Raw genomic sequence first — 11863 nt, 5'->3', positions numbered from 1 at the left:
AACAGTACGCATTGGCTTGAGGATTTGCTTGTGTAATACGAGCTTGAGACAAAAGGTGGCACTGTGTGCTCATTTGCATGTCATCTACCAGAATCCCTTGCTGCAGTGGAAACGCTGTGTGCTGGGCGATAATGGGGAAAGACAGGGTTGCAGACCTGTCTAAGACATACAAATGAGAATACAGTAATATTTACAGTTTATATATATATACATATACATATATATATATATATATATATATATATATATATATATATATATAGGAACCAATTCTTTCCCAGGCGAGAAAACAAAGAAGCAGCACTCAAAGCATTCCTCAGGGACCTTCTGGACCGAAACGTCGGTTTGATCTATGCTGATGTATTGTCGTTAATACAATTTATTTACCATATTGCTTTGAGTGCTGCTTCTTTGTTTTCTCGCCTGGGAAATCATTCGTTCATAAACTATTGATTATGTAGCATGCACCTTGAATTGTGTTGTTTGCTTGGAGTGCCAGCTGTGCCTTAAAAAACTCCTGAGTTGCTTTCGCAGTATGTTTTGGGTAATTGTCCAATCAACTTCGCTGAATTTGGCAGACAATATATCCCTATACACTTCAGAATTCACCCGGCTGCGTCTGTCTTCTGTCACATCATCAATAAACACTAGTGATCCAGTACCATTGTAAGCCATGCATGCCCATGCCATCACACTGCCTCCACCGTGTTTTACAGATGATGTGGTATGCTTCAGATCATGAGCCGTTCCAAGCCTTCTCCATACATTTTTCTTCCCATCATTCTGGTACAGGTTGATCTTAGTTTAATCTGTCCAAAGAATGCAGTTCCAGAACTGGGCTGGCTTTTTTAGATATTGTTTGGCAAAGTCTAATCTGGCCTTTCTATTCTTGAGGCTTAGGAATGGTTTGCACCTTGTTGTGAACCCTCTGTATTTGCTCTCGTGAAGTCTTCTCTTTATGGTAGACTTGGATAATTCCGTTGACGTCCAGGCCTTTTTGTGTTGCAGAGCTCACCAGTGCGTTCTTTTTTTCTCAGAATGTACCAAGCTGTTGATTTGGCCACTCCTAATGTTCCTGCTATCTTTCTGATGGATTTTTGTTGTTGTTGCAGCCTAAGGATGCCCTGTTTCACTTGCATTGAGAGCTCCTTTTACCGCATGTTGTGGGTTCACAGCAACAGCTTCCAAATGCGAATGCCACACCTGGAATAAACTCCAGACCTTTTACCTGCTTAATTGATGATGAAATAACGAAGGAATAGCCCACACCTGTCCATGAAACGGCTTTTGAGTCAATTGTCCAATTACTTTTGGTCCCTTGAAAAAGAGGGGGCTACATATTAAAGAGATGTAATTCATAAACCCTTCCTCCAATTTGGATGTGAATACCCTCAAATTAAACCAGACGGACTGCTCTTTAAGCCCATATTCATTATATAACTGGAACTTGAATTTATTTTGGTACACAGCCGAAATAACAAAACTTGTATCAGTGTCTAATTATTTCCGGACCAAACTGTATTCTATATATACTACTACTATATATACTTACAGTATACGGTGATACTTTCAAGTGGTTATCTGACTTCCAGGGCGGTTATTATTAATGTTTTCCATTTTTATTTCATTTATTATTATTAAAGCAAAGGACTTTTAGTGCAATTCCCCACAGACTGTATATGTTTATCCAACACTACCAGAGGGGTTTCTGTCTGTGAGGCCCCCCGCTCGGGTGTAATGCATTTTATTGTGTTCTTATGGTAGTATGACACAGAATTTAGTAGCCAGGGGCTATATAGCTACATATACTGAATATATATATATATACGCACCGACGTACGTTTCGCATCTAATGACGCTTTATCAAGGTGACCCAGCCTTGTAGAGAGATCCCTGTTTATAGACCCTTCGTTGTCCTGCAACGTCGGAATATCTACGGCTCCAGTCCCACTTAGCGGGTGAAGGAAAAGCCTCTAAGGTAAGTGCGTGTTTTTACTAGTCAATAGCAGATCGTGTGTGCTGACATTACTGCACTGAAGCAGAGAGAGGTACTCACATGCACTGAAGCAGAGAGAGGTACTCACATGCACTGAAGCAGAGAGAGGTACTCACATGCACTGAAGCAGAGAGAGGTACTCACATGCACTGAAGCAGAGAGAGGTACTCACATGCACTGAAGCAGAGAGAGGTACTGACATGCACTGAAGCAGAGAGAGGTACTCACATGCACTGAAGCAGAGAGAGGTACTCACATGCACTGAAGCAGAGAGAGGTACTCACATGCACTGAAGCAGAGAGAGGTACTCACATGCACTGAAGCAGAGAGAGGTACTCACATGCACTGAAGCAGAGAGAGGTACTGACATGCACTGAAGCAGAGAGAGGTACTCACATGCACTGAAGCAGAGAGAGGTACTCACATGCACTGAAGCAGAGAGAGGTACTCACATGCACTGAAGCAGAGAGAGGTACTCACATGCACTGAAGCAGAGAGAGGTACTCACATGCACTGAAGCAGAGAGAGGTACTCACCTGCACTGAAGCAGAGAGAGGTACTCACCTGCACTGAAGCAGAGAGAGGTACTCACCTGCACTGAAGCAGAGAGAGGTACTCACCTGCACTGAAGCAGAGAGAGGTACTCACCTGCACTGAAGCAGAGAGAGGTACTCACCTGCACTGAAGCAGAGAGAGGTACTCACCTGCACTGAAGCAGAGAGAGGTACTCACCTGCACTGAAGCAGAGAGAGGTACTCACATGCACTGAAGCAGAGAGAGGTACTCACCTGCACTGAAGCAGAGAGAGGTACTCACCTGCACTGAAGCAGAGAGAGGTACTCACATGCACTGAAGCAGAGAGAGGTACTCACCTGCACTGAAGCAGAGAGAGGTACTCACATGCACTGAAGCAGAGAGAGGTACTCACATGCACTGAAGCAGAGAGAGGTACTCACATGCACTGAAGCAGAGAGAGGTACTCACCTGCAATGAAGCAGAGAGAGGTACTCACATGCACTGAAGCAGAGAGAGGTACTCACCTGCACTGAAGCAGAGAGAGGTACTCACATGCACTGAAGCAGAGAGAGGTACTCACATGCACTGAAGCAGAGAGAGGTACTCACATGCACTGAAGCAGAGAGAGGTACTCACATGCACTGAAGCAGAGAGGTACTCATGCACTGAAGCAGAGAGAGGTACTCACATGCACTGAAGCAGAGAGAGGTACTCACATGCACTGAAGCAGAGAGAGGTACTCATGCACTGAAGCAGAGAGGTACTCACATGCACTGAAGCAGAGAGAGGTACTCACATGCACTGAAGCAGAGAGAGGTACTCACATGCACTGAAGCAGAGAGAGGTACTCACATGCACTGAAGCAGAGAGAGGTACTCACATGCACTGAAGCAGAGAGAGGTACTCACATGCACTGAAGCAGAGAGAGGTACTCACATGCACTGAAGCAGAGAGAGGTACTCACATGCACTGAAGCAGAGAGAGATACTCATGCACTGAAGCAGAGAGAGGTACTCATGCACTGAAGCAGAGAGAGGTACTCACATGCACTGAAGCAGAGAGAGGTACTCATGCACTGAAGCAGAAAGAGGTACTCACATGCACTAAAGCAGAGAGAGGTACTCATGCACTGAAGCAGAAAGAGGTACTCACATGCACTAAAGCAGAGAGAGGTACTCATGCACTGAAGCAGAAAGAGGTACTCACATGCACTAAAGCAGAGAGAGGTACTCACAGAATCTAAAATCGACACCGTTTCACAAGGAGAGGTAGTGGAGTTATGAGAATTCCTAAGACAAGATAATAAAGATAAATCCCGTGGAAGGATTGTGTGGATATATATAACTGTATGTCCAAGGAGTGATAATGAAGCTATGAATAGGGTTGATCCGTATATAGTGTCAGTAAGGTGGTATAACTGTTACCTGATTTATACTCACAAGCACTTCGCCTGTGGAGGGATCTTAGTATTTTCCAACAAATCTCTATAAGGTACATGTATGATGTTATCTATGTTATCTAATTTATATTCGTTGATAGTACACCAGGGAATAGATTACATTTCTTGTTGACAAGCAAAGGTGTACATATTAATACCATTGACCAGAATACCATCTGTCACCTGGGACAATGTGGTCCATATATCAATGGATTAAATGTATGGTGGAAACAGGAACCCCAATCCCGGCAGTGCCCTTGAGTGACCGGGAGTGACAGTGCCCTTGAGTGAGGAGGTGGAATTAGGCCTGGGTATACCCAATCCTGGGCCAGACCTGGTGCCCCCTCCTGGCTGTACTTAAGGGGATTGCCGCCCAAATTGAGTCAGTGCCTCTCCCCACTTGAGAGAGGCAGGTCACACACAGGTTGCCTGAATACTGGCCTTCCCTCTCTCTCCTCTCCTCTCTATATCTCTCCACCCTCTCTCTCTCTGTGTCTTTTCTCTTTTCTCCCACGCTCTCCCTTCTCCTCTCTCTCTTCTCCTCCTCTCTCTCTCTCTCTCTCTCCCCTCTCCCTCTGTCTCCCCCCTCTCTGTCTAACCTCTCTCCCCTCTTCTCTCTCTCCTCTCTTTCATCTCCTCCTTCTCTCCCTTTCTCTCTTCCCTCTCTCTCTTCCCTCTCTATCCCCCCTCTCTTCTCCTCTCTGTATCACTCTGCTCTCTCTCATCCTCTGTCTCTCTCTCCTCACTCTCTCTCCTCTTTCTCTCCCTCGCTTCCTCACTCTTCTCTCTCACACGTGGTTTTCACCTTTAAATGTGGGCGGGGCATCTCAGCCCTTTAAACTGGTCACGTGTTTGGGCGGGGCCACCGCTCAGCTGTTGTAGACTGCACGGGGAGGGGTGAAGGGCGTGGCTTAACGATAGCCGTGACGTCGGCGCTTTGTTACACGCGCATGGGGGCGTGGCCAACACCACTCTTGTTGATAAGCAAAGAAGACGTAAGAGAAATAGGGCGGGGCTACAAAATCCCGGGCACTCTGTCAAACCCGACTGCGCGTCCTGATTGCCTAATGACGACTGAGGGGGCGGAGCGACCAACCACTGGCCCGCCCACTGGGGAGAGTACCAGGCGTTTACAAAGTGGAGTGGGCGTGTGCACGTGTGGGCGTGGTTAAAATATATGGGCGCGTCGATGTCAGCTGCGCTCTCGCTGATTGGCCTCTGCATGTTGCTGTTAGGGACGCCGCGCTGTGATTGGCTGGCGGGTGACGGGTAGCAGGGCCGCCGCGCTGTGATTGGCTGGCGGGTGACGGGTAACGGTATCGGGGCCGCTGCTGCTGCTGGAGTCCAGTCAGTGTGTGCGGGCCGGCGGGGAGAGAGGAGCTCAGGGCGGGGAACACACACAGAGCAGCAGCGGGGGTCAGTGTGTGCGGGGCCGGCGGGGAGAGAGGAGCTCAGGGCGGGGAACACACACAGAGCAGCAGCGGGGGTCAGTGTGTGCGGGGCCGGCGGGGAGAGAGGAGCTCAGGGCGGGGAACACACACAGAGCAGCAGCGGGGGTCAGTGTGTGCGGGGCCGGCGGGGAGAGAGGAGCTCAGGGCGGGGAACACACACAGAGCAGCAGCGGGGGTCAGTGTGTGCGGGGCCGGCGGGGAGAGAGGAGCTCAGGGCGGGGAACACACACAGAGCAGCAGCGGGGGGTGGTCAGTGTGTGCCTACCGGGGGAGGATGCGCAGGAGGAGACGGAGAGAGGAACGAGGGAGGCCGGGGGGAGACTGAGACTGAGAGTGAGGGGGAGAGAGCCCGGGGGGGGGAGAGAGAGAAGGGGGAGGCCGGGGGGAGAGAGCCCGGGGGGGGAGAGAGAGAAGGGGGAGACCGGGGGGAGACAGAGGGAGACCAGTGAGGGACCAGCGCAGGGGGTCAGGGACTGGAGCTTTGAGACTGGGGCTTTGGGACCGGGACTGGAGCTTTGGGACTGGGGCTTAGGGACAGGGACCGGAGCTTTGGGACTGGAGCTTTGGGACCGGGACTGGAGCGTTGGGACCGGGGCTTAGGGACAGGGACCGGGGCTTAGGGACAGGGACCGGAGTTTAGGGACCGGGGTTTAGGGACAGGGACCGGAGTTTAGGGACCGGGGTTTAGGGACAGGGACCGGGGTTTAGGGACAGGGACCAGAGTTTAGGGACCGGAGCTTAGGGACAGGGACTGGAGCTTAGGGACCGGGGCTGGGGGACAGGGACCGGGGGACAGGGACCGGAGCTTTGGGACTGGGACTGGGGGACCGGGACTGGAGCGTTGGGACCGGGGCTTAGGGACAGGGACCAGAGCTTAGGGACAGGGACCGGAGCTTAGGGACAGGGACTGGAGCTTAGGGACTGTGGCTTAGGGGCTGGGGGACAGGGACCGGAGCTTTGGGACTGGGACTGGGGGACCGGGACTGGATCGTTGGGACCGGGGCTTAGGGACAGGGACCGGAGCTTAGGGACAGGGGCTGGGGGACAGGGACCGGAGCTTAGGGACCGGGGCTGAGGGACAGGGACCGGCACTGAGGGACGGGGACCGGGGCTGAGGTACAGGGGGACCGGGACTGGAGCTTAGGGACTGGGGGACAGGGATTGGCGCTGAGAGAGAGGGACCAGGGGACAGAGACATCTCTTACACACACACAGAGCTGCGAGACCTCTCTTTCACACACAGTGAGACAAACCACTGGGACATAGAGAGACCAGAGCTGGGGGTTTTGACCAGGCGCCAGAGACATCTCGTACACACACACACACACACACAGAGACAGACCACTAGGAGAGAGAGAGACAGCTGGGAGAGACATCTTACACACACACACACACACACACACAGACACTGCTCGGAGAGACATCACACACACGACTAAGCAGAGTACTTTTGCCAAAGGAGACTGGTGGGGAAGAGACAGGCTGGTGAGAGAGACGGGGAGACCTCAGTGGGTGAGGTGATGAGACCGGTGAGGGGAGACGGGAGACGCGCACAAAACTTGTTTGGGCAAGAGACACCTCGAGCAAGAGACAGACTTTCAGCTGCTGAGAGAAGGCGAAGACAGGTACTGATACAATGAGACATCACTCACTTTATGTGGTATCTTATATATGGGGTGTGAGGCTCGGGCGATATATATGGAGGGGGGGATGAGGCTGTGGTGTATATATAGATGAGGGGGTGAGGCTCAGGTGTATATATATGGATGAGGGGGGTAGAAGGGCGTGGCTGGGGGGTATATATGCAGGAGGGTGGTTGAGGGGGGTAGAAGGGTGAGGCTGGGGGGTATATATGGAGAAGGCGGGTAGAAGGGTGAGGCTGGGGGTATATATGGAGGAGGGGGGAGAAGGGTGAGGCTGGGGGGTATATATGGAGAAGGCGAGTAGAAGGGTGAGGCTGGGCGTTATATATGGAGGGGGGGGAGAAGGGTGAGGCAGGGGGGTATGGATGAGGGGGGTGGAAGGGTGAGGCTGGGGGGGTATTTATGGAGGAGGGGGGAGAAGGGTGAGGCTGGGGGGGTATATATGGAGGAGGGGGGGTAGAAGGGTGAGGCTGGGGGGTACATATGGAGGAAGGTGGTGGAGGGGTGAGGCTGGGGTATGTATGGAGGAGCGAAGCTGGGGGTATATATGGATGAGGGGGCTAGAGGTGTGAGTAGAGTAGAGTAGAGTAGAGTAGAGTAGAGTAGAGTAGAGTAGAGTAGAGTAGAGTAGAGTAGAGTAGAGTAGAGTAGAGTTTTATTAATAAAATATGTTACCAGGAAGTAATACATTGAGAGTTACCGCTCGTTTTCACGTATGTCCTGGGCACAGAGTTAAGACAAATAATACATGGTTACAAATACAGTTACATAAATGAACAGGGTATACATTATATACAAGATATTGCATGCGCAGTTAAAGAAAATATATATTATGAGCGTATGAAACAGTTACAGACCAGATTAAAATGTGAGACAGCCTTAGATTTGACAGAACTTAAACTGGTGGTGGATGTGAGAGTCTCTGGTAGGTTGTTCCAGTTTTGGGGTGCACGGTAAGAGAAGGAGGAACGTCCGGATACTTTGTTGAGCCTTGGGACCATGAACAGTCTTTTGGAGTCTGATCTCAGGTGATAAGTGCTGCATGTGGTAGGGGTGAGGAGCTTGTTCAGGTAGCTGGGTAGCTTGCCCATAAAGTATTTAAAGGCAAGACAGGAAAGGTGAACTTTGCGCCTAGACTCGAGTGATGACCAATTTAGTTCTTTGAGCATATCGCAGTGATGTGTGTTGTAGTTGCATTGGAGAACAAAATGACAAATTGAATTGTAGAGGGTGTCAAGTTTGCTAAGGTGGGTTTGAGGAGCCGAGCCATATACTATGTCTCCATAGTCGATAATTGGCATTAGCATCTGCTGTGCAATACGCTTTCTGACCAGGAGACTTAGGGAGGATTTGTTCCTGTAAAGTACCCCTAGTTTGGCATAGGTCTTGCTTGTCAGGGTATCAATGTGCATCCCGAATGTTAAGTGGGAGTCAAACCATAAGCCCAGGTATTTAAAACTAGTAACAGTAGTTAGGATGGTGTTAGTGTTGGTTATGATCTGGAGCTCAGTCGCTGGAAGCTTTAAGAATTTAGTCTTGGTCCCAAATACCATTGTTACAGTCTTGTCAGTGTTTAAAAACAGTTTGTTTTGGGAAATCCAGTTTTCGAGTCTCAAAGTCAGACTGAAGTATGTGTTGAAGGTCAGAGAGGCTATGGCTGTGTGCATATAGGATTGTGTCATCTGCATACATGTGTATTGAGGCTTCCTTAAAAGCTGTGGGAAGATCATTAATGAACACTGAGAAGATTAGGGGCCCCAGAACAGAGACTTGCGGGACGCCACAGGTGATATTCAGGGGGTTTGAGTTAAAGCCAGAGATGGACACATGTTGAGATCTACCTGATAGGTAGGACTGAAACCAGTTTAAAGCATGCTTCCCTATTCCAGAGCACTGGAGTTTGTTAAGCAGGATAGCATGATCGACTGTGTCAAAAGCCTTTGTAAAATCTAGGAATACTGCACCAGTGAGTTGTCCCCGTTCCATTCCACACTGGATTTCATTGCAAACTTTTAGCAGGGTAGTTACGGGGGAGTGTTTGGGACGAAAGCCAGATTGGAATTGGCTAGGGAAATTTGTCTTGGTATAGAAATCGCTTAATTGGGAGTGGACACATTTTCCATGACTTTTTGGATAGAATTGGGAGAAGTGAGATTGGCCTGTAGTTTGAGACAGTGTTTTTGTCCCCACTTTTGAAGATTGGGACAACTCTGGCAGTTTTCCAGGTCTTAGGGATATGGCCTGCAGACAGGATAGAGTTGACTATGGAAGCAATTGGTTTGGCAATAGCTGGGGCACCAAGTCGTAGGAACCTAGATTGTAGCAAGTCAGGTCCGCATTGGCTGCTTAGTTTTAGTTTGAGGAGCGCTTGTGTAATCTCCTCTTCAGATACTGGGCCAAATTGAAAATTGTGGGCAGTGTTGGCAAGGGGTGGGGCTATGTGGGCACTCCCAGGATGAGATTCAGGTTTGTGGTTTGGGCTGCGTTTCGCTAATAAGTTAGTGGCACACCCCACAAAGTAATCATTGAATGCATTTGCAATGTCAGTGGGGTTTGTCAGAGTAATATCCCCCTTAGTGATATTACTTGGTTGTTGATGGTTAGGAGGCTGGAATATATTGTTGATAACCTTCCAGAAGTTAGCTGGGTTTGATGTATTTTGGTGGATATTGTCAGAGTAATATTGTGCTTTTGCATGCCTTGTTTGCCTTGTGCACATATTCCGCATGCATCTGTAGTGATTGAGATCCTTGGTAGTGCCAGTTGATTTGTAGCTTTTCCACAAGGCATCCCTGAACTGGTAGAGTGCTATAAGGTCAGTTGTAACCTATGGAAGGTGGGCCCCCCCGTACCCTTATTTTGCGTAGTGGAGCATGGGTATCGCAGAGTTTTAAGAACTCGGATTTGAAATGGTCGAGTGCAGAATCGAGGTAGAGTAGAGTAGAGTAGAGTAGAGTAGAGTAGAGTAGAGTAGAGTAGAGTAGAGTAGAGTAGAGTAGAGTAGAGTAGAGTAGAGTAGAGTAGAGTATGTGAGACGGGTGAGGCTGGGGGTGCATATGTGGGGTTGAGTGCTGCTGTGTTGCCAAAAACTTGGTGCCAACATATTTCATAACCCACTATAACTTTTTCTAATCAAATCTCACAGCTCTTCTGAAGCGTGCGGCTCACTATCAGTCACCCTTCCCTGGGCAGTCGGGGGGGGGGGTAGGTGACCCTTCCCTGGGCAGTCGGAGGGGGCGGTGACTCTTCCCTGGGCAGTCGGGGGGGGGGGGGGGGGCGGTGACCCTTCCCTGGGCAGTCGGGGGGGGGGGGCAGTGACCCTTCCCATGGCAGTCGGGGGGGAGGGCCGGTGACCCTTCCCATGGCAGTCGGGGGGGGGGCGGTGACCCTTCCCATGGCAGTCGGGAGGGGGGGGGGCGGTGACTCTTCCCTGGGCAGTCGGGGGGAGCCGGTGACCCTTCCCTGGGCAGTCAGTGGGGCCAGTAACCCTTGTCCCCTCTCCCCCCTCAGCTCCGATGGATATTGACCTGGATTACGAGAGACCCAACGTTGAGACCATTAAGTGCGTGGTGGTCGGAGACAACGCGGTGGGAAAGACCCGGCTCATCTGTGCCCGTGCCTGCAATGCCACCCTGACTCAGTACCAGCTTCTCGCCACCCACGTACCAACCGTCTGGGCCATCGACCAGTACAGAGTCTGCCAGGAGGTGGGAGCCCTGAGTGCTGTAACATTGGGGGGAGTATTGGGGGTGAGGGGCTCCCTGTACAGGAGCCTAGCGAGGCCTCCTGGAAGTCTGCATGTGTTACAGAGCCCTGAGTGCCCATAACAGTGGGGGGAGTATTGGGGGTGAGGGGCTCCCTGTACAGGAGCCTAGCGAGGCCTCCTGGAAGTCTGCACGTGTTACAGAGCCCTGAGTGCTGTAACAGTGGGGGGAGTATTGGGGGTGAGGGGCTCCCTGTATAGGAGCCTAGCGAGGCCTCCTGGAAGTCTGCACGTGTTACAGAGCCCTGAGTGCCCATAACAGTGGGGGGAGTATTGGGGGTGAGGGGCTCCCTGTATAGGAGCCTTGCGAGGCCTCCTGGAAGTCTGCACGTGTTACAGAGCCCTGAGGCTGCTAAAGGTGCAATCCGACGTGGCCAAAAAACTGTCTTGTGTAAACCATTTAACAACGTCATTCTCTCCCCTAGACTACTGTAATTGTGGTTAAAACAAAGATTTGGCTATTTTTGTCTCTGGAAATGAAATGTCAATTGCATCTCTTTAGGGTCTTTTAGGGTCTCCTGAATAGAAGAGGGTTTGGTAAGTGTTTTCTTGGGGGGCGAGAGGGGGGGGGGATGGAAAAAAAAACTTATTTTCTGCTATCGTTCTTACTTACTTTTGGTCGTCGCCTTGGCCTCTTGATATCCCTCTGAATCCAGTCGCGTACCATCCTCCGTGTCTGATTTAACAGAATGCCGCCCGCAGGCACTTACCCGGCGCCACCCTCCTCTTCAGCGCTGTGCCGTCCTGTTGCCATGGAAACGCATCGGGATGCTGAAAAAGGAGGAGCCTATGGCGGCAAAAGTGCAACCGTCTAAAACCGCCACTGGCGTTCCACTGCGTGACTTGTTGCCGCACACGGTCTGACCCCGGCGCCCTCTTTAAATGTCTTGAGTCCTGCGCACCCTCGTCAAGGTCGATGGACATTAAAGATGGAGAGGTGGCCACGTGGGACAGGTCCAGCACGTCCTGTCCCACTCTGTCAACGTCTCCTGCTGCTGCTGCCTCTCCAAGTCCCGTACCCGCTGCTCCGGCGCGCCATCTTGAAACATCCATTGA

The 11863-nt window shown here is 50.9% G+C and overlaps 1 protein-coding gene across 10 annotated transcripts in view; it reads left to right on the top strand.

Moving 5' to 3' along the window:
• Positions 1 to 5842: 5842 nt before the first annotated feature.
• The window catches only part of LOC142483065 (rho-related BTB domain-containing protein 2-like), a 200594-nt gene continuing 194573 nt past the window's right edge, over positions 5843 to 11863 (top strand). For 4 of the 10 annotated variants that reach the window (XR_012797213.1, XM_075583146.1, XM_075583148.1 and 1 more), the window contains exons 1-2: positions 5843 to 7026; positions 10555 to 10751. Coding sequence is in view for 6 of the 10 variants with exons in the window: in XM_075583146.1 (XP_075439261.1) it covers positions 10560 to 10751 (192 nt within the window). In the remaining 4 variants the exon portion in view is untranslated. The remainder of the gene's footprint in view (positions 7027 to 10554; positions 10752 to 11863) is intronic. The other 6 variants (XR_012797212.1, XR_012797211.1, XR_012797210.1 and 3 more) reach the window with 3 other exon arrangements.

Source organism: Ascaphus truei, unplaced genomic scaffold, assembly GCF_040206685.1.
Source record: "Ascaphus truei isolate aAscTru1 unplaced genomic scaffold, aAscTru1.hap1 HAP1_SCAFFOLD_293, whole genome shotgun sequence".
NCBI lineage: Eukaryota > Metazoa > Chordata > Amphibia > Anura > Ascaphidae > Ascaphus > Ascaphus truei.
This window is presented reverse-complemented; position numbering and strand designations above follow the sequence as displayed.